The sequence below is a fragment of the Eleginops maclovinus genome, chromosome 5 (assembly GCF_036324505.1).
Source record: "Eleginops maclovinus isolate JMC-PN-2008 ecotype Puerto Natales chromosome 5, JC_Emac_rtc_rv5, whole genome shotgun sequence".
NCBI lineage: Eukaryota > Metazoa > Chordata > Actinopteri > Perciformes > Eleginopidae > Eleginops > Eleginops maclovinus.
In genome coordinates, this window is record NC_086353.1 from 7,578,807 (window position 1) to 7,603,036 (window position 24,230).

The 24,230-nt window shown below is 38.1% G+C and overlaps 1 protein-coding gene across 1 annotated transcript; it reads right to left on the reverse strand.

Annotated features, from left to right (window-relative positions):
* Positions 1-631: 631 nt before the first annotated feature.
* On the reverse strand, positions 632-9,333 carry frg1 (FSHD region gene 1). Its single transcript, XM_063883794.1, has 9 exons — positions 9,198-9,333; positions 8,095-8,162; positions 7,418-7,540; positions 5,780-5,837; positions 5,028-5,142; positions 3,784-3,888; positions 3,503-3,594; positions 1,212-1,322; positions 632-778 (listed from the first exon to the last, which is right to left on the reverse strand). The coding sequence occupies exons 1-9, from the start codon at positions 9,254-9,256 to the stop codon at positions 742-744; spliced, it is 768 nt and encodes a 255-aa protein (XP_063739864.1). The 5' UTR covers positions 9,257-9,333; the 3' UTR covers positions 632-741.
* Between the last annotated feature and the right edge of the window lie 14,897 nt (positions 9,334-24,230).

Consider the following 24,230-nt stretch of genomic DNA (forward strand, 5'->3'; position numbering starts at 1 on the left):
CTGCAGTCAACATACAGTGCAATTAAGGAGAACAATAATTTAATATATATAGGGTAGAACTTTTATGCTGTTTGGGCAGCAATACAGTATCTACTCTGACAAAGAATTTGTGTCTATTTGGGGATCCTTGTCACGTTTTGGTGTCTTTGAGTCATTCTGTCCGTTCTGACTGTAATATCTCCTCTAAACATCTGAAATTGTTCAATTCAAATAACGGTTTTATCAAACAAATAAATCAAATGACAGTGAAACAGGTTTCAAAAGAAAAGTCCCAAAACCCGTCAGATCATTTATGTAATATTTTGGAGTGGATCACTGTATACCAAACTTTAGGTATTAAGTATTAACAACTTAACAATATAATAATGAATCACCCACAGGGGCATCAGCCTGCAGAACAGGCTATTTTACTATTGATCCTATAAGTTCTTTGGCATATGAGAGAAATACTTTATTGGAATCTTACATGTATGTTTATTTTGCGTTGCTGTATCGGTGCTTTTACTTACTAAATCACTGATACAAAGAATATGTGTATTTATTTACAGCATTTGCCAACAAGTATTCACAATTATTTTATGTCACCATTAGGATGAATTCCATGTAAGCAATACACAAAGACCAAAACAACTAATTTGACCATGTCATTTTATTAAAAATAAAAAATAAACCATGTCACACCAAATGGAAAAAACGTTTAAAAATGAAGACCTTAACAAATACATTTAAAAAGGTGAGTCTTCACTTGCAGTACCTGTCTGCTTTCATTTTGCTTCTCCTGTAAAGAGACGAAAGACATGTTACAGTCATGTTGTGCATTCAATGTATTTTCTGTTAATACAATTAATTCCATGTCTATGTGCCTAATATAGGAATATAATTCACCCTTTCATTAAGCAGATGTGCAGCTCTGTATAGTATTGTTTTTTAAGAAAACACATTTTAGAACATTTCAATGCAACTTGCTATTTTCACATTTAGAAAATGTTTTTTCAAATTTGTTTGTATTAATCCAAACTCAAGTGCCAATCTTTTATTAGCCCAGTAATTCATTGTGGGGGCTTTGATGGATTTTTAATTTACTATATAAATTACATAATTTATGGTATAACTAGAACACCATTAATGAAAACAATGTATAGGCTTCGTCAAAACATAAATGAACAACTCCAGAGTTTGAAAATAAACATTAAATGAGCTTATTTCCACACCTGTCGAGCAATTCTTCGTGAAACTTCCCGTCCGTTCTGGCTTTCTTCAGCTCAGAGGAGTCTTCTTCATTAACCCTGAGTCGTCGATCTTGAAAACTCTGAAACTTTTTCCTGTAAATTACACAGAGACAATAATAAGACTAATACAAAACGATAAGCAAAGACAAATGCCTCAACACCAGAATCCAACACACAGACACCCCCTCAAAATACATAAAATAATACCACCTTATCCTCTTTTGAGAAGTGACAAGAGGCTAACAGCAAAACTAATCCAAACAATAAGCCTGAGTATTCAATGAAGCACAATATTTAAATGTTGAAAGTATCACCTTAATCCTAAAGTTTGATGTCTAATCTGACTACCTGTCACAAATCAACATATATTGTACTCCCATTCAAAAAGTGAAAATGTTTTAACTATTGAAAATGTCAGCGTAATTATATATGCACCAATAGTCACCACTGCGTGAGGACGTTATCCTCTTCCTTTAGTCAGCGTGATGCTTCATGAACATGTGCATAGGACATCTTAAAATAATCTGTTATTGTAATATAAGCAATCTTAACAATGCACTAACATATCTACCATCTAGTGGTGTAACAGACTGAGGCATCCAGTCAGAAACTTCTTTGATATTTAGTCTCTCTGCTCTGCCTGTGTTTTATGATTCCCAGGCTGCACTCCATCCTGAAAGGCATTTTAGACGCTCAACACTACATCAAGACGCAGGCTCAAGGGCAGCTATTATCAACATGTCAACATGATGAGTCCATTTCCCCAGCATTCATCTAAAAGAAATAATAGAGCAGGAACACGATCCAAAGCATGCCAAGCACACAAAAAAATGCTTCAGACATATTGCCTAGAACTTAATAGGCCACAGACGGGCCCGTATATAAAACACTTCCAGCATCGGAAGCTGAAATGTGGTATTGCGTACTTTCTCTTCCAACTCTAACAGGAGACCATCAATTGCATCTTTAAGGGCGCGAGACTGATGAGGCGGTAACTCAACCCTGTCCTCTCACACACGGCGATTTTGTTGTCAAAGTCTTGTCGGTGCTTTCTGATGCAACGTGAAGATAATGGGAAGGATCTCAACATCAATTCTTCCCTCAATCAAAACAAAGTGCTTCAGTACTCATTTCAGAGGAAGGTATACTGCTTAAAGTACAAAACATCAGGCTGCTGCCAAAGTGTAATTACTGATACAATGTGACAACAGCTCAAAGGCAAAAGCCACTTCCAGGGTTTCAAACAGCAGGATAAAGAAATACAAGAGATACTCCATGAGCTGCATTAACATTTTAAATATGAACAAACAACATCTAATAGTACCCATTATCAATTTACCAAAATACTGATGGAAGTATATTTTGATAACTATACATAACTATAACATTTAAAGTACTGTTTCTATGTGGGTCTGTATGTGTGTAGCACTGTATGATAGGGGTGTACAATAGAAACATATATACAGTCTATGTAATATATATAATGTCAATACTTTGTGTAGTGTCAAGCTTGTATAGCTTATCAAGGTGTCCCATTTCACTTGTCTCCGTTATGTGTTATGGTGGTACGTGTATTTTTATTTAAACTTGTGAATAAATAAATGAAATGAAGTCGTGTGTATAAATGGAGAGCAGACACGACTCGCATATCTCATTTTACGCAGACGCTCTGATGGCATGTCATTTAATTAGAATAAATCCCACGAATCCTTGAACAAGATTCAAAGATAATGTTGGAAAAACCTTTGATTGCTTTTGGCAGAGAGGAGGTGGTAATGTGTGAAGCTGCGTGGTTGTACTGTTGGAAGTGGTTCATTTTACTGTAGAGCATCAAAGCTTTATTATGCTTATGACCCCCTTAAAACACATTAATGTCTAACTGCGACCCCTATCAGAAGACTTCCGTTTAGAGGCAAGAAGAGTTAAAAGGTGGAGCAATTCTGGATAAAGACTGTTAATATATTTAAAGTCAACACAACATTTACCGTTCCTCTTGCTCCTGATCCCTTTCTCTTTTCCCCGGGCCTGCCTGGAATATGTATGATGTTTGTTTCCTATTTACAGAGCTAGGGCTTTGTGACTTTATCTGATAGCAACTTCTGATTGGCTCTTATTTCACACTATATGCAGCACAAAGGGTCTACTGAACCTAGCAGAGAATGTCAGGCAGCTTATTAGAAAGTTATATTCAGAAAAAAGCCATCACGGGTTTCTTTCGTTTGTTATTGATTAAGCTGCTTGTGTAAAAGTTAAACAAAGTGGAGGTTACGTACACATAATTAACTTCGCAGGACTTCACGTTGCCCCTGTCCTCTTCTGCAATGTCATCTTTACGCTTGACCTCTCGTTCCACACCTGATCGGATCTGCTTATCATTCAGGTAAAAAACAAAGAGAGAGAAGATTTGCATTAAATATAAACACCTTGAACCTCCAGAGAGAGGTCACGAACATCTACCCCTTCCATCTCAACAGTCGGGACCCCACAGAGATTGCATGCTTAAAACGAAAGGATTAACGTGCAACCTTGTGGAAGAACGGCATTTACACATCACCTTCAGCATCTCGCCCTCCCCTGCTGTCTTGCTCTTGGCTTCGATGTCCCCGCTCTCACTGTAGGAGATGAAACAGCTATTTGCTGCCAGGAGAGCCATTTTACCCTGAAGCAGAACAGAAGGAAAACAGAGGAGAGGGCAGTAGATTAGATAGAATTGCAGTGGGATTGGTGGTTGTGACAGGCATGAAAGGCTGTCTCATTCTTGATGTTAAAGAGTCTCAAGGTTGTGCCGGGCAGGTTGTTTATAGGTTCAACAAAGCATCAAAACGAGCAGTGCGCTAAAGTGATAAGGTAAACGCATTCTGCATAATGAATTCATCGTTCATGACTGAAGCTAAGTGTTATTTTTCTCCAATCTGCCATGAGGCGAGCCGTGAAAGGCAGGTAAAAAAAAAGAGAGTCCCTTTATTCACGATGTGCCTCAACTGCAAAGCAGACGTGTATTTATTTCAACCAATTAAAGTTGTTTGTATGGGAATCCATGGACACCTTTTAAAAATACATTTTAACAAGAGCAGTTCTTAGTGCATTATCTGTATTTACTATCAACTAAAGACTATTTTCATCATCAATCAATCTGCAATTTATTTCACAATTCACATTTGCTTATCAAAAATCATCAAAATACAGATCCCAATTTTTGGGGTATTATTTAACAAATACTCATTTATGACAAGCACTGGTATTAATTGTCAAATTGATGAAGCAAGGAAATGTTTACTTTTTGGCTTGGATAACGACTTAAGTAGCTTAAGTAGCTCTCAAGATGACTGCCCACTAAGCCCCAATTAGTTCATCATATTAGAAAAAGTTTGCAGAATACATTAACATCCATATCCGTATATAAAGTTTAACAGAGAGAAACACACCATAAAGAGCAAGTCATTTAGTATATAGCCCAAAAGTTGACTCCCCCATAACAAATCCCATTTTATAGAGGGCAATATCAAATGGGGGACATGGGTCAGTAGTCATTTAGCAATTACAATTTTGAAGTGGGTTTATTCTAAACAAATGAGCAATATAGTCATCCAAACATTCAAATATAATTTCATCAATGGGGACAAAACACTCATTTACAAGACAGTCCAAAAATATAAATATCTAATGTCCACTGTTTGTTTCTGACCTCATTGATTACCAATTTCCTATCATCTCTCTCTACTGTCTGTATTCAAGTCTTACATCTTTTTATTATCCCATTTTATCTGCTGGGTGAAATCTTTAAATAGGTCCACTCACCTCCTCGAAGACCACCTCCCATTGTTCCCTGGAGCCAATGGCATCAGAGCGGCCCACCACCAGACCATCAGAGTTGATACCCAGGTATTTGCCATACCCAGACTTTAAGGCTATCCTGCAATGGCAAAAATAACCAAATTAACGACGGCAGGATGCTCAAACACTCACTGCCTCAAAAGACGAAACACAAGGCAAATTTGTTTTTGTTTTTCAAGCCGATACACATATTTCTTTATGGCTTTTCAAGAATATTTTGTCTTCATAACAAGAAATGTTTCCTAGTATATCTGTAACACCTTTTACACAACATGAAATACATATTATTTAAACCTTGTGAATTGATATACATTTTGATTTTACATATTCATTGTATTGTAAAGCACCTTTTATAGCAACTTATAAAAGAGAGTTCATTTGAAATCCACAACTGAAGTAATGTCTCCAGAATAAAAGCACCTCCACGAGGACATGGTTAATTACTCTTGTACATTTAATCACAATAAAAATTCCTTGCAAAAGTGAGGCATGACATATAGCACGTTTATTTACCTGGCACCATTCAAAACAAGGCGATTCAAAGTGCTTTACAAAAATTAAAGACATTACGGAATAGTGCAGCGGGAAACATATTATCAAATGGCATTTAAAAACAGTCATTAAAAAGCAAAGACAATAAAATAGACATAAAAACAGCGAATACATCTAAAGGATTATCTGTGGATGTAAATACACCGTTTGTCTTTCTTCCTCACCTTGTGTCTGAGACCTTGATGGCTGTCAACTGTTCTGGAGGGTCAGGTCCTTCATCCTCTAAAAGGTATAAAACCAGGTTTGAGATTTTACGGTTATTATTGCTTTGTCTTTATATTGTTCCATAAAGACACTTTACCTCTTAAATCCAACAATAACGTTGTAACAGGCAGCAAAGTTAAACAATGTTTTAATGCGAGATGTTTGACCCACAACCAAACACTGATCTTTATCATCAGAAACCAAAAAAATGCTTTAAAATAAACAATTTACTGTGTAACTTTAATGTGCCATTATCAAAATGAGCCTTCCTCCCATAGTGTAATTACTAAAGACCTGTTTCATGTTTAAGTAATGCATTTATTTGAATTAATAATGCAAAACCTCTGCTTAGCAGTGATGTGTGGATCTGGGTCCATTTCATCAGTCTTACACTTTCGGAATAAGATAAGGAAGGAAGTATTATGTTGCATTGAAATGCTTTCTTTCACACTGAGGTCTCGTGGGTTCCTCATGATTTCACAAAAGTGACATGTCCGTGAGAAGTTCACTTGCAACCTTTAAAATAACTCAAAGTTAAGCTCAATTTGTGTTGCGTCATAGAGGCATCAGGTCAAAGGAGAGCTGAGCCTGCAAGACATTAACAAGAGAAGCATTATTAAAGTAAAGGTAAAATGTGACACAAGCTGCTTCTTCTAAAGGCTGATTATCTTTGAAATATGTCATGTGGCGACCCTTGGAGTGGTTAAGGGAACATCAGCATGTTCCTCTGACCTGAAGATGTGAACACTTCTTTGCAGTGAGATGCTGTATCGTCCACAGCAGGGCTCCCCAGTAGCGAGGAGAAATCTCTAATCTCTCCCTTTATACTGCGAGCTCGTATCCACTTTCATCTCCTATAAATGAGCTTATGTGCATGGAGAGGATGAGGACCTCCTAACGGATTTGGGATGTTTCAATCTCCCAGCCGTTTTCTGTGGTTCTCACAAAACGTGAACTGAATTAATTGTTAGTATTGTTTATTTCCTTGAGGACAACTCCCCCAGAATGCCCAGAGGCAGAAGTGAGTGAAAACTAGCTCCGTCCTTACCCTTAACTCAACCCCTGTTCAGCCTTTTCAGTCTGCTGTCTAGATTTACTACTTCAAAACTTACTGCTTTTGGGACTGAAGGCAAAAGAAGCACTTGCAGCCAACTTACAGTACACGTTCCCTGATAATAAGGGGTTTCAAATTTGTACAACCACAGCATTAGTGGGCACATAAAGGAGTTCTTCATCTATAATGCAGTGAAAGTCTCACTCTTTTGCTGTGCGCTACATATGTCAGTCAGACTCACATTATGGCAGTTCAATACAAACATTCAAATATAAAATGAAAGTTCAATCCAAATAAATGTGTTTGCAACTGACTTTAATTTATATATGAATCTGCAAACTGTTTTCTCCATGATAATTAATCTAGATAGAAATAGATGAACAGGCAGGAGGATATAATGTATTTTAGATTTATCATGGACTCCCCATTTCCATTATTCCCAGCCAATATAAAAAAGTTCTACTGTGCTGAGAAAAAGTGATCAAAGTGAGTGAAAGTCACCAGAGCTGTGCGAGCGACCCGGTGCCTGAGACCGTCTTCTTACCTTTGTGCGGTGCACCAAGTGTGAAGAGCCCGCTGTCCAGGGCATGGATGTACGAGTAGTTCTGCATCTCTATGGCAACCAATCCAGTGATTTCCCCAAAGTTGCTGACGCACCACCAACCACCTGGCAGAGGGACACAGGTGTAATGACACTGGATACTGCTGTGGGCTTTAAAGCCACAGAAGCTTGAACGAGCATTCTTCACTCAGAAAACTCTCTCCTAACATTCAAGGCACTGTTATTATTGGCTGATATGTAGATAAAATAGATAGAATCTGAGGATGAAACCCTCTTTATTAGTCACATACATGCACACAGTGAAATTAGTCCTCTGCATTTAACCCATCCTAGTACAAGGAGCAGTGGGCAGCTATTGTGCAGCGCCCGGGGAGCAATGGGGAGGGGGGATTGGAGGTGTCCGGTGCCTTGCTCAAGGACACCACAGCAGGGCCTAGGAGGTGAACTGGGACCTCTCCAAGTAGCAGTCCACCTTCCATATTTTCAAGTCTGTTCGGGGAGTTGAACCCTACGATTCCCAGTCCAAGCCCCTACTGACTGCTGCTGGAGTGAGATACTGCTAACACAGTGAGATACATTTCTGTATGTATTTGTCCCACCAACACTGCATCAAAAATCTTTGGCTGGCTACATTTGAAACACAAGGTTGCTACACATACCAACAATATCAGGCTTTTCTTCTTCATCTCCCGCTTTTCTCTTCTTATCTTTATTCTTCTTCTTTTTCCTGTGAAAAAAAGGAAAAATGAAACCTCTCAGATGAGCAAATTCATCCATGGAAGATGAATATATTGTCCTTAAGAATACAACTGCAATACTCTTAAAATCAATGACAAATAAGTGATTTATGAATACATTTGTTAAATTAATGATCAAACAAAGTATCAAGCAAGGACCAGAGCTGCAGGACCTTCAGAAAATACTCAATCTTGTTGATCGTAAAGATTAAGTAAACACCAGGCAGAAGAGCACTCAGGAGTGCCTCAAATAAAAACAGAAATGATATAAAGCTAAGATGTGTTGCATTTATATCTATATTTTTCTTCTCCAACTATCCGTTTTTTCTTCACATATTGATAAAAAAAGAGTCAAACTATCGTTAACCTTTATATTTTCACTCAATGAGGCAGCCCTCCGTAAGTTTATGTACTTTTTTGACACTGGAAACGTTTTATTTTCTATGAACAGTTTCTTGGTCTTAACTCTCATGCTATGTCTACTATCATATTTTCTGCATGCTATTATCGAAAGCATGCCATAGCTGAACTCTAGTTGGCATCATGTTTAGACGATATTTCCTTGTAGGCCTATGTACTGAATCTTACGTATGGAGTTGATCTGATGATGTGTGTGTTATCATTATGCAATATTTAGTCTGTATTCGTGGATTTTGACAGACTTGACTTAAACGACCATTTTTTGGTATGCACTTCCGCGACACTACTTGAACTAAGGTTATCTAACTTTACGTTGGATGTTGAACGAACGTTTAAGTTGCTTTTGGATAATAGCGTTATTCAAAATTTAAAAAACATTGATATAGTAGAGTGCCAACAAGTCATACAAGGGGCTAACGTGTTTTTGAGCTAGTTATGTAATGTTGAGCAGCCTTTGTCACCATGCGGATAGTTAAGTTTAAAACTGCTTATTTACATTAACGTGTTAGCATCAGCTAGCTTTAGCTTGGTTTACAAAAACCACAGCTAGCAAGCCATGAGAAACACTGTAGCGAATAATGTGACAAAAGGGAAAAAATACTTACCCTTTTTTAAGACCTTTCAAAACCAATTTGGTTGTTTTTACGTGAGAATATTCAGCCATTGCTTTGCTTAGCTAATGGTTAGCTACTTGCTCCCAGTTCACAACAAGTACGGTGGCCGCAGAGGCACAATCAATTTTATTTTCGAATCTCATCCGACCATTCAGTCCAGATCAATATAAGGTGTGCTCAACCGGAAAAAACCAAGAGACCACTCCAAAAGTTTCTTAAATCTTTATCTCTATATGTATGGCAGCCATTCCAGTGTCTGTTGAATTCCAACACAGAGCCACATTGTCAGTACCTTATAGAATACCATACAAAAATAATAATAATAATAAAACTCAAAGACATAGCTATAGCCTACAGTAAATAATAAAACAAGAGAACATGATAATGCTGAAGTGGTCTCTTATTTCTTTCCGCGGCTGTATAACGCTCTCAATCAGTCTCTGCATCAACCTAAATCTGCATGACCTTTATCATATTTACAGAAAAGTATTCATAGGGTACAAATGTGACAAATACTTGAACTGTGCAAAACAATAAAATCACCAATCAATGTTAGATTGTAATCTAATGCAAGAGTCCCATAATTAAATGAAAATATATACTTTTCTTGAAATGTGTAATACAAGTGCTAATACAACTAGTTTGCAGACAATGCATCCCATTGTAAGGTGCTTCTTATTTTTATATTTTGGAGGACAGTTAAAGTTTGTAGGAGTGTAAAAAGCCTATATGGTATAGTAGGTGTTCACTTGGGCCTACAAGGAATTTGATTAGGTGTTTTGGAGCGCATCAATATGTAGCAGTAGAGAAACAAAACACTAAATCAAATACTTACCTAAAGTAAGAATCCTAATCAATGATGTTGTTGTTGTTGTTGTGATTTTGTATAGCTGTATATGATTGTTCTTGGTTTGTTTTCTGACTTATTTATGTTTTATTACAATGTTTTTTTCACTTCATTATAGAGCATATAAATCAGGATATAGCTATGGTTCTGGAGAAGTGTAATTTGTCTGTTCTTTCCAGCCTTCACACACACACACACACACACACACACACACACACACACACACACACACACACACACACACACACACACACACACACACACACACACACACACACACACACACACACACACACACACACACACACACACGACACACTTGAAATGCTAAAAGTTCTTTGAGTCAAACCCTCTGTCACCCTTACCTAAAATAAAGAAATAGTAACACCAATCAACTGGTAAGGTGTGCAGGGGGCTAACCTCGACAACGGTGTCCTCATATAACTGTTTATGCTAATCCTGCCTTGTTTAACAAGAAGGGCAAAATCACGAATCTGTGACAGGAGGTAATAAATCATCTATGGACACTGTCAAGAAGTAAAATAAATTAGACACTGGCTTGTGTTATCTGCTCAGTGCAGTAAAACTCAAATGGTAGGAACTCAATCATCCAACAGACAAAAAAGAAAACTGAGACGCCCAGAACTCAGCCACACTCACCATAATAACTCCTACACAAATCATATGACGCAGGAGAAAAACTACTGTTATATCTTAGTGAAACTCCCTGTGTTGCTGTGCTTGAGGAAGGTTACTGCAGAGTAAGGAAGATTAATCCTGTTAGAAAAAGTCTTGTAAGCTTAAAGGAAGTTAGCCTGTGGGGTTTTCATAAGTCACGATTCAACATTTTAGCCTGCCTGAACTGAATCCCACTCCCTCTGTCATTTTGTCAAATTTAATGATACTTTGACAGCTATCCCTGTTGTTGATGGGATTAACTTCATAACTTGTAACGAGAGAGCTGAGTGGTTAAGCCCATAAGTTCTTGCAAAAGGCCCACTGAAGACAGTGTCAAGAAAAATGGCAAAACACAGTACCTGAAGCTGTAGCACCTGATCATGCAGGCTGAGATTCAGGTACCACTTTCTAAGAAAACACCAGAAAGCATACCTTAAATAATACCGTAACAACTTTTAATAAATTAGTCAATAACGGTCTTTAAAGGCTCTTACTGTACTACGGGCAACATATGGGTTGCCAGTGTTGTGAAACAGTTATTTTTGATGGCGTTTCTTTTGTAGTTAATGCGGTAATGCACATTTGTACTGTATTCTCAATTAAATCATCAAGTCTGTAGCCATACATTTTTAAGTTTTCCTTTTTGAGTCTAATAACTTTTCTTAATTTAACATCAGTTATGTATTATTTATTTTTTCAACTATACAGTCTTACTTTAATAGGCCTTATTTTGATAGAGTTTTTCTCATTAAGCCTTCAGTTGATTTTGTTATTTCTTATTCATTGTTAGGTCACTTGTTATTGTCTTTTGTTTTTTGTCAATACACTGCAACTTCCGCTTGTACAGACAGTTAGTGGCCAAGTGTCCCATTTATGGGTCTAGATAAATTAAAGAGGGCGATTTAAAGAAAAATGCAGGTGTCATGGTGAAAGACACTTGTTGAGATATTTACAGTTAAAGCATCAATAAAACCTAATCAAATGAGAACAAAAACATGGATATTCTACACCGTTTCCACACACCTCCTTTCATCTGTATATTTATTGCTTCGCAGATAAATCACATTGTCTGTAGTCATGTGTTGCCATCATTAGACAGGCTTGAAAGAGTGAATAAAATCCTTCTCACATCATGTAGGATCATACAGTTTATCTAAATAATATAGCAGTACAACACCTCTCACAGTCTAACCGTTAAATCTGTCATCTTGTGAAGGATGAGTTAATTCAGGAACACTTCTATGTCCTTTGTGTCTCTCATGCCCTTGTTAAAGTGCCTTTCGTCTGACAAGCCTAGCTGCTCCATTAGCTGCCTTCCAACTGTGAAAAAGATCATTTATCATCCTTTATATGGACTGTAAGCCCACAATAGCACTGACAAGGGAATTAACTCCTTAATGCTGAAGTGACATCGTGTTTGTTTGTTGTGCTTAAATAGGCATCACAAAGATACAAAGTGCAGTGTTATTTTTTATTTGAGTTAACTTATATTTAGCCGAAGGCCTTGATGGCTGTGAGTAGACCTTCCAAAATTTTGATTAGGACTGAAATATGTCTACAAATTCTGGATGGATTGCAATGAAATTAAGTAAATGTTCTCCACAGAATTAAACCTAATCATTTGGTGATGCCCTGACATTTCTGTTGGATCTTCGACTGCCAAAATGAGGATTTTTGGTTAAAATATGTTATATTACAATAGGTTTGGCCAATATTAACTTGAGAGCTTACATACAATAACCACTAAAGTTTAGTTAACTATAATTGCCTTTAACATACAGGGTTTCCCTTCCCTGTAGTGTGTTGTATACAGTTTTGTGCATGTAAATGGTTTGCAAATGCTAAAATCCCAAAGTTCCTCTTGTAGTATAGGCATGCATAGTATCCACTGAGTTTTGCTACAAAATGTTGGAGATCTTTCCTGGCTTAACTTATTCACAGTTACCTGGCACTGAAAAATCAGCAGGAAATGGATGTCTATGTATAGATATAAATAGCAACTGCCTTTTTGTTGCAAAGGCTAATGAAGTATCTCATTTCAACACCCCCTCACACCTTTTTCTAATCACTGCTCTCAATCAACGCTCGCCTCTCCCTTCTCTCCTTCTGTGCTGTTTCTATTTTCATCCATATCCAACAAACTTTTCCAGAGGAAGTAACTTCTGTCAATCCCTGCGCTCCACCTCACCCTGTCACAGAACCCCCTGACCCCCTCCTGGCCTACATCTGTCAGATATAATCCTCCAGTGGGAGTTCAGGTGATAGAAGGTTAAGTTGCTGACAGCGTGGAGCAGGTGTTTTCATAAGTGGCAGCGTGCTGTTACATTGCACTATTGGCCGTACTCTCACTTTGTCAATGTCACCGCTCCTTCACGATGTGTTTCCTCGGCTTTCACTGTGAGTGTTTGTACAGACTGACAAAGTTTATGATGAGGATGCCATCCGAGAGAGGGAGACAGATGAAGATCGATCCTGTAGCTCAGTGCCCCGGGGCTGCTTAGTTAAAAATGGCGTAATGATGTTATTTCCACAAAGTGACAAGGGGAGAAGATGAGATGTTGGACATGTAGAGAATTTAAATGTATGGCCTTTTTAAGCCTTTGGGTGTAAGTAATGTGTGTTTAGTTTCACTCTATAATTCACATAAATTGATGATAATGTTTAAGTAAGGTAGGAAATAAATCAAACAACACAAACAGCTTGATAAATCACAGTTATTAAACCTAATTTATCATGCCTTTTTTATAATACCATGACGTTTTCTGCAATGAATTCATAGCTCCCTTGACTACAATTACCTGTCTCAGGGTAATTATGTAACAGAATACTGCATCTTACGTTGTGATTGAACACAGATTGAAAAGGAAAGCGCTTTGGCAAAGAAAGTGCCTAACATGCATATTCATTCTAGATTATTAAATGCAAGGCTTCAAAACATTTATCAACAAAAGACACATAAGTAAGAAGATTAACTTGAGAAGTGCAAGGAGAGCTATTTATCCCCGGATGAATAGAGCGCCTGACTTAGTACTTTTCATGCTGGACTGGACTGCGGTATAACTTGACTTCATGGGGCTTTGGGTCTGGAAATTGACTACAGTCTACAGACATTTAGAGGTCTTATGGCAATTTCGCTGCAGGTTATGGAAGAGAGGAGTTCAGTTAATGGATAAACACCTGTGACATTTCCTTTCAGGACTATGTTCAAGGTTTCCACACTGCCTTTTTTCTTCTACTAGATTTGTAATGCCTCCTCTAAGGTTGAATCTCTGGATGTTATTTCATTGTTTAAGTCCATAAATCACATGACTAACATACTGCATATTGCTTTCGACATTGGCTTAATTTAAAATGTAGATATCAACATGCTGAAGTAATATATATAGCACTACACATTTTGTAATCATAAATGGACCTGATGTTGTCCTGAATACTAAACAAGGCAGACTGTGATAGAGTGGGTTAAAATGACAAAAACGCACAGCAGTGTGGTCTTTATATAGGGGAAATTGTGCTTTAAATAGTCAAAAAACATGAACTGTTATGCTATCAATGACCTCTTTCCAACATGTGCTACTCATTAAGGTTATAGAGGAAATAAAAGATGTTGAAGACTTTTACAGCCTTTTGCAGCCTGCTGCCCTTGAGGACCGTGTTCAGTGCCAGGTTTTAAAAAAAGAACACTGGCTTCTGTCTAATTTTAATCTTCTGGAACCAGTAATTTTGTAAGCCACTGAAAATAAACTTTTTACTGTTCGAAGTTTTACTATGTGGATTCGGGATTGTCGCTGGCGTTTATTTTTCCAAGTAAAAATGATGACCTGCATACATCTCCTGTTCCTGCTCCTCTCTCTGTCCTGTTGACAAGTGCTGTGGTTTTTTGCTCTGTATGGTTAGTGCTTGCTGTCCGTGGCTCTGCTCTGTTGGCTCAGACAGACTTGTTCTTGCTTCAGAGCTTCAGAGCATCCCAAATCCCTGCTTTACTCCTTCTGTCACTCCTCCCTCCCTCCTGTCTTTCCACTCTCTGCTCACCGGCTACACAGTCCTTTCAACCCCATCTTCACAGACCTTAAGATTGCCTCCATCAGTTGTGAATGTTAAAAGAGACTAATTTATTACCCAACCCGGTCCCTCTGCAGCAGGGCCGAGGAAGGCGTTCAGGCTGCAGGAATGACTCATCCGGGCTTGTAGTTTGACACATTTTCACTGGGTGGCAGTATACACGCACGGCTCTGTGCGTCAAACATCAAGCCTCCTCAAACCCAGCATGACACGCTCCCCACTGATCGCAATTTGCCAATGTGGATTTTAGGCAGCATCCTATAATGAATCAAGATTAGATATTTTTGAATCATGCATATATGTATGATTTGGATGAGCAGAGTATCATTTGGTGTGACTTTATTTTGCCTTTAGGGTGTGGGTTAAAAAGAAGTGGATCTAATCCAAAAAGATTATTGTAAATGGTATTAATCATTTATAAATTATATACAGGAGATATTTGCTTTATTCAAACTCTATAAGCATCACTGTTACAGAAGTTTCCTGACAGAAAAAACTCAACAAATTAATTGCTTTGTTTACACTCCATGGGTGGTATGTTCTGACTCCACAATTATTGTTCTGCTCTCAATAAACTAATTGCTCCCTTTTTGTTTTGAATCATATTTGTCAGTTGTAGTTCTTGAACATAAATGCAGTTTCACATTAACATTTCACTTTCAATATCTAAACTCAATGATGGGCTCCTCGGGTATTTGGCATATAACTCACTGTGACTGTGCAGCATCAAGTCAAAAAGCCTCTCAGAGTGTGAGGGGAGTGGCTGAATAATTCACAGTCTTGTGTATTTTTAAACTCATCCTTACATTTATAATGCAGAGCAATTTGAAAGATATGACACTGACACGCTGTTAATCTTTTAGTGACTGCCCATCTCAGTGGGCTTTTATCTGTGAATCATTGGCAGTTAGCAAATACACGGGATACACACACACACACACACACACACACACACACGACACACACACACACACACACACACACACACACACACACACACACACACACACACACACACACACACACACACACACACACACACACACACACACACACACACACACACACACACACACACACATCTGTTCAAAGTTAAATGTGCAATCTTGAGTTAATTTCCTTCTAAGCACAGATGGCCTCTTGTTTTCCTCTTGTCTTTCTAACGGAGAGGATTTACTCAATCTGACATCACCTGCTAAACAATCTGGCATCAGCCACTTTAGTCAAAAAATGACCAGTGATGAGAAAATATTATTTCTTCATCATTCATCCTAAACATTTCCCAAGCCTTAAAGATGTTGTGTCTCTAATAAAAGACACCTCTGATTAATGGACAGTGCACCATGGAGTGAGAGAAGATGGAACGAGATGGGACATGAATCACCAGCTGGATCTGAACCAGGTTTGAACCCACAGTCTCACAAGCATATGGTAATCATGCAATAACGAACTGTTGTCTGCTGTTCTCTCTGCAAGGTATTCTCCCCAACATATTGCTGTGTGTCTGTTCATACCGTAGTGGCATGGGCACAGTTCAACACACACAAATACACACACACATCTTCCAGACAAACTACACGAATATCTGGGCAGTAAATTATTGTTTTAACAAATAACTGAATAACACAGACACATATTTTCACCCACACAACAAAAACAGGGTGCTGTTTGTTTGGTTTCATCTGTTTTTGAAAATGTCAGTGTTATTAGATACATTTGTCACTGACAATGACTGGAGAACTTATTACTTGTTGCATAAAACAGAAGCAAAACAAACAGGAATACATGAATAAGTAAAAAATCACATTTGAGAGGGAGAAACATTATCCTAGAAAAAGGACAAGTCACATCTGTTTAGGACGTACTGTGGATGATCGCTGGCAAAATGGAGATTTTCTGTTTATTTATTTATCTTAGCTAAATGCTTAGAAAGTACAATGCCTTTCTTTCTCAACACATCGACAAAACGTTAATTTTAGGCTAAAAGATGCAATATTTGCTCAAACCCATTCATACTGTGTCGTTTCCTACCCTTTAATTGTCATCTTATGGCAGCTAAAGCATGATTAGAGACAGTATTTATTGCAATCAAAGAATTTGGATTTCTTGGATACCTTCACAGCTGCTGACAACAACAGGACTCACATCAACATAAAAAGTGAGTCACTGTTTGAAAGTTGTGTTTCGCTTCATATTTATTAGATGCTGTGTGAACTAATGGTTTCACCAAAGGCATCGTGTATGGCGATGTTTAGGCAGGTGAAACCATTTGGGTGAGGTCATGTCGAGATATTAAATATTGAAACTGACTTGAGATATTAGACATGGTGTAAAAACAGGCCTTCAGTGGTGAGGCATTTTGTACAGACATCCATCACTTCACATACTAGATGAATATTAATGTAATTTAAAGCAGAAGGGGTTTTCATGAGAGGGCCATGAAACAGAATTAAAGAGCATGTAATTTGTGTATTGGGGCAATCTCACATTATCAGAAATGGCAAAACAAGGGCAAGTTGTGTATTTCTGTATTTAATGTGTTGTATTTATCGACTGAATTTATTTTGTGTATTAAATGTGTCATCCCCGCAAGCCTTGCCCTACTACCCAAACTCTCACTTCAGTCATAAATGATTCCTGTTGAACTCAATGGTTAAATGAAGGCTACTGCAAGTTTGTTAAACACCACTGAAGTATTAACTAGAGCCTTGAATTTCATGTTGTCCCCTGCAATCAGAGGGAATACTGTTAGAAAATAATCAGCGACACTGACACAGTTCAAGTGGAAAATCAATGCTGAATTCTTGAACTTATTAACCACTATTTTCCCTGCCAGTATATGAGGGATTTACTATGCTAACGACTCAAATCATCGTGAAGATACAATATGTGTAGTATCTTCACACTGATACAAGATACAATATTTGTCTGAAGAAAGTGTTTTTTTTGCTGTAATTAAAACCTGGTTGACACACTTGAATTGTTAAAATGTGTTTTTAGAAAATCATAAAGTGTGTTATCTATATATAAAGATATAATTCAACTTATATCAACACACACTTAAAAGACTTAAAGGGGCCCTATTATGCTCATTTTGAGGGTCACGATTTTTCTTGGTTCCTGTACTGTGACATGTTCACATGCTTTAATGTTCATTAAGGTCTTTATTCTTCTCATACTGCCTCTTCACCCTCTGTCTGAAAACAGAGTCCAGTCTGTTTTGATTGGTCAGCAGTTTAGAGATGTCCTGCCCCTTAGCCAATCACGTACAATGTGTGAGAGTGCTAGCAAATAGAAGTACGAGTGTTACATAGTGATGTCACTATGTTCAGGAAGTAAACAAAGTAGTCCAATAATGGCATTGCAGGCAAGGGGGTGGGGGGGGCTCCTTTGAAGATGCAGTATTGTCAGTGTGTTTAGCAATGTGCTATGGCATGTTACTGATACTGTATTGGAAAGTCTTTCTTCTTGCCCCATTTCTGTTTCCCATTGAAACTGTGTTATGAGTATTTACAAAGGATGCTTTTTAGACAGGGATTTGCATGTTTGGATTAGTAAAACCCTGTAATGGAGGCTTGCAGAAAGCCACCATCTTGTTCCTATACACATTGAAGCGAAGCATGGTTGCTTTCCCTTTTAAAAACCAGACATTACTCATCTGTATGTCTGCCAGCTCAGATAATTTCTTGCGTGGAGAAATTTGTTCTGTTGCTTATAAATGTAGGAAGCTGAGGAAAGAGAGTCCCTTTTTAAATGATCAACCTCAGTAGCCAATCTCCTCGCCTCTACAATGTCGAACAACAGCCACTAGATCAAATACCCTCATTTGCATGTGAGACGTTCAGGAAATTGAGTGAGTGAAGTAAGTACTCAGTATGCCTGAACCCCTTATGACACCAAACCAGTTTTTAATGCTTCTGAAACACAATGTACATACGAAAAAAATCGGTGACAATTAGCTCCCACAGTTTGTATGCAGGCTGTTGTTTTGTGTCAGGGAAGGCAGGTGTCTTTGAGATTCATGTTACATTAAACACATTTGTTCATCCACTGGAAGGCACAGCTGGGAGAAAATCACAGATCTCAACACTGCACAGAAAGATACTCATTTTTCATTGCTGTCTTTCTGTCAATCTATTTCAATTACATGTTGCCTATCGCTTTTATGTAACATAACCAGGAGATAATAATGTGTGAAAAAACAACGTGGTAACGTGGTGTCTTTGTATAACCAATCAGAATGATATACAAAACAACCCCCAACCATCTGCTTACCTGAGCTTTTATCACAGAACTTCTTCACTTCATTTTGTGCTGTGTCAATTCCTAAACCCACATGACACACACTTGGCCAAAATTACCAATGGTGAAATCTGATGCAACTGTTGGTAATATACGCAGAGGAAATACTGAACAGAAGTTACTGTCAAGTTTGACAATGGCAGCAAGTAAATACGAAGCATAACCAATCACTGAAGTTAAATGAGCAAATAAACGGAGTTCTGCCTTTTATGTTAAGCTGCATGTCACAGCTGGTGTGTGCAGGGGAACGAGGCAAGGGCCTAAATGCAAAAGTAAGAGGCAGGAACGTGATTTATTCACAAAAGTAAAGAATCAAAAGCTCATGGGGATGTGTAGCAAGTCCAAACAGAAGTCAAATTGAATCCACAGAATGGCAGGAATAAAGCAGTGTAAAATACAGAATGACAGGGTCAGGTCCTAGGGGCCTTGAAACAAAGACATGAAGCAAGTGGCAACTTTATTCTGGTATAGCAGGGAATGAATGGATCTGGGCCGGTATACAGCGCCGGAAAAAATTAAGAGACCACTCCAAATTTGTGTCAGTAGTTTATAGAATACAATATTAAAAAAAGAAAAATCATTGAACTCAAAAACATACCTATAAATAATAAAACAAGAGAAAATGATTCTGCTGAAGTCTCTTAATTTTTTCCGTGGCTGTATGTACTGAAAGGGTAATGAGAGAATAGTGCAAGTGAGAAGGTCAGGAAACATCTGGTGAATGAATGGAAAATAGTAATTAAGGCAATTATGCTAGAGAGCAGGAACACAGAGACATTAATAACAATTATGTTCTGTATTTAAAATGCGGCATAACCATATTCAAATTAAACATTGGCAATGTAAGAGACAACGATGGTTGAATACTCTGTATACATTACAGTTAACCAATAATCTATATAAGATAATTGCAAGACATGTGTGAATAATCAGCTTTTTGAAGCAAATAATGTTTATGTGGTAAAGTTACAGTATCTTTTTTGGTTATTTTGAGGCAAAAGACTCATTGGCGATCAGATAAAGGGAGAAGATTGCTCCAATTTTGACCGTTTGGATGGTTTTACATTTTTTGTTGGAAGACTTCCCGTGTTGCAAAAAGAAGTCTGATTGCATAGAAGTCTATGAAAAAATGACCCACTGTCTAACTTTACCTGATTAAGAGTTTTTCTTCCCATTAATCAAGGTTCATTTGAACATGTTTTCTTCTAAAATTGTCTTGTTCAGCATCTGACTGTACTACGACGACGTTTTTTAAGTATGATATAAATCTGATCATTAGAGTTTTTACTCTTATAAACAAATAGCTGATGGCAACTTATTTCTTCCTGAGGGAAAAAGCTGCAATACAGGAGGGTCCCTGAGCTAAGAATACCACATTCAGAATGATATATTCTGAGCTCAGGGAGATTTACAAATTCAAATATTGTTCATACTTGCAATTCATACCATGGTTGGCAGCATCTCCGTTGGTACCAGCCACATTTGTATTCATCACAGCACAACAAATGCAGTAATGGTTAAGGGAATTTTATGACTGCATTGCAGTGTTAAACTCCAGAAAATGATAACAATTTGGCTCCCTATTATGTTTATGAGAAGAGAGATAAACATCCAGCATGTTTAAAACTAATCGTGACCCATATTCAAAATGTAGAATTAATGGGTGCTTTAATAAATACTATAAACACACAGTGATACATAAAGATGGACGTGCAGACACACAAACACACATATGACAGCATGCATTTCCTTCTATTAGCACACATAAATACCATGATTACACTGGGATCAGCCAATAAACAGATACACAGTACTAAACAAACAAAAACGTTAAATGAGCTTTGAGTATTTTCCTCCAAACAATTAACCTTCCCATCACACAGGTGACTTGATCTAACTACACCAGCTTGTCATTTTGCCACTATTCACAACAATGCAGAAACATAAGCTTATCAAATGAGCAGGGCTGGATTCACATGGGTATTGACAGGCTGAGGAAAAAATAGCAGAGGTGTGGAGAACCATATGGCTCTGTTTACACACTTCAGCAGCGTAATATCACAGACATCACAACTCTTTTAATGTTATTTTGGTCATCTCCACCTCATACTCTAGTTGTATACAGCTCAATAAGATTTACACTGCATCCAGGTTAAACAAATGCAAGTCAAGTCAGTTAATCAGGAATAATATTAAAAACACACACACATATACACATGGAGGATTTACTTCCTGTCCCATTCATCAGACCCAGGGTTATTTTAGAAAAAATCAATGCATGCCTCCCAGCTTCTCAAACATACAAGAGTCATGAATATTCTCATCAGGTCCGAGCTAGTGGCTGGTCAAGACCTTGCTCAGAGGACACCCAGGGGGGCAGAGAGGAGCCAATCAGGCCTTAGCGTGAGGGTCACTGGTGATTACGATGAAGGCCGTATTTTTCATTACCATCCGCTGAGGCGAGCCAGCATGACACGGGCCACAGGTTGGTTACCCATTCCTTACAGATTCTCGTTCTTTACAATTTCCACTCTGCTGCATTGAAAAGAGAAGACTTCACAATGTGGAGGAAGCTAACATTGTCAAGCAAGCTGAGACGTTTGCACTTATCTGCTGTAGGAAGTCCCCGCTGAAAACCTATCATTATATTTTATATAGGCTGCAAGGCATGGACAGAAAGTCAGGCATTTTAATTAAGGAAATATTTCATCATTTAAAAAATAGGCTTTTAAACTTTCTTCATTATATTTAGAGAAGCTCGATACTGCTCTGCATCAAAATGGTGAAGATCTTTCAATACACATATTTATAAATTCCTATTTCTTTTAATATGCAGCTATTGTTATGACATAAGCCTAGCTTTGCAAAAATACTGGAGACAAATGGAAATAGCCAGCTAGCTCAGGGTTTTTTTTTTTTTTACCCTTTTCTTGACAGCAGTTGATCTTCTCAAGCCATGACACAGAAAAGATACTACGTCAGGTTATAATGGCATGTCAGTCTCTCTAAAACCATAAATTGTTGTTTGTACATAATGGTTTGTGTACTGATTAAACAAAGGTAGGTGGGCTTTCTGGAGTTTGGGCAGAGCCAGGCTAACTGTTTCCCCTTTCTTTCAGTTTGTATGCTAAAGTTAAGCTAAGCTAATCACACTCCTGGCTCTGGCTCTATACCTTACCCATGACAAGACAGCAAATCAGCACAGTGTGGCTGGAGCAGGAGGTGGAGTTGGTTGTGGAAATGTATTGCAGTGGGGGCAGTTTGCTCCTCCTGTTCACATAGCAAAGTGTCTACGTGTAAGATACTGAATCCCAATTTTCTCCTGGCCAGCACCTTGCATTAAAGCAAGCTTTATAAATGTAGTCCATGTACCAAGTGTATTTTCTCCATATATTACATCTTTACTTTAAAACTTTCAAAATCTTACCTTAGTCTGAATCACCTCAATCACTTACCGATTTCTTAACTCAATTTCAGGCTCAAATGTCTTGGAGGGCAGAGAAATGTATTTTAGTGAATCCATTTATTGTTTGTCTCCTCCTCTCTCGCCCGTTAGCACAAAATGGCTCATTTATCATTTTTGAATGAATTAGCAACCAGGCTCCAGATGTCCTCTGCCTCCTCGTGTCTTCTGCATCTCCCTGGATCTGTCTTGTCTTGTCTCCCTCCTGTCTCTGTAAAAACCTCTCAGTATGCTGATGGTGCTGCTCTGATTGGAAAGGCATTAGACAGACCCAGAAGAGAGATGAGAGGGGGAGGAAAGAAGAAGAGGGAACGGTGACGGTGAGAGTAAGTAAAAAGGACAGAGATAAAGTATAAATGTGTTTTTAGTAAAGCAGTAGAGAGAGATGTTTGAGGACAGAAAGGTCTGAGAGGAGTTGAAGGAAAAGGAAAAGAAAGTTTTATTTCAGTAATTGAAAGAGTAAGTCCACTCATGTGTGCATGAATTATTTCCCCTGCCCTGTCCTTCTCTAGGCATTATCCTTCAAAAGAGCCTCTTCGACTAAGCCAGTATTTTATCAACAAAAGGCAGTGCTGCACCTTCCTTTTGTGGGTATGATGAACGTGCAGGTGTAAAGCCAGTTGTACAATTCAAATGCATCTGAACTACTGAAGCCTTGTCCTTGGAAATAAAAAAGAAATGGGATCATTGGTTTACCTTAATGTATTCTTCCTTACTTTTCACCTAAGTAATGTACACAAATGGTAGTCTGTTTAAAAAGGTAAAGCAGTATTCATAAGATTGTGACCACTAGGGGGCAAAAACCCCTCACAAGAACAGGATGACAGGCATATATTTTTTTTGTGCTCATCTTGGTCTATGTAGCATTGGCAGAAGGCAAAAAAATGAAGCCCAAACTTCCTTCTCCCCAGCAACGTCGTCCAGCTCCTCCTGAGGGAGCTCAAGGTGTTTCCAGACCAGATGGGACATGTACTCCCTCCGGCATATTCTAGGTCTGCCCAAAGTCTCCTCCAAAATCAATGCTTCTGGAAAACCTCTAAAGGGAGGTGTCCAGGACGCATCATTATCTGATGCTGAACCATCTCAACAAGCTTATTTTTTGGCAAACCATCCCTTAAAGGCTAACATGATAACACATAATTTCCTTGTTACACATCCAAGAGATACAGTGGAACATTTGTGTTAATTTGAAGCCTTGTTTTTGGCCGCCTATTGAAATGAAGTGCAGTAATACGGCTCTACCTGTATCAAAACGCTACGACAGTCATCTCTCTGCAGAGAAGCCAGTCACTATTTCTGACAACGAAACATAATCCCTCTTGTTATTTTCTTCCCTGATGGCCTTGTTTTTGGCCGCCTATTGAAATGAAGTGCAATACATGTAATGTTACATTACCTCTTGTCTTTTACTTTCCTAACCAGGAAGTGTCTTATGTTGTCTGTCTGCCTTAAAACTAAAATCAATATATTAGGTTTTCTTTTTTGCTTGGAACAGCCAACTATGGGGTTTCACTAATGTATGTCATAGTCCCTGGTATTAGTATAACATATATTTTCCATCAGTACCTTGTTCCAAGTTTTACTCTCAGGATTTCAGCTGTGAACAAAGACACAACATCTGATTTACCAATCCTTTTCATCCCTTCAGGGTCCCATCTCTGCCTTTCGAAAT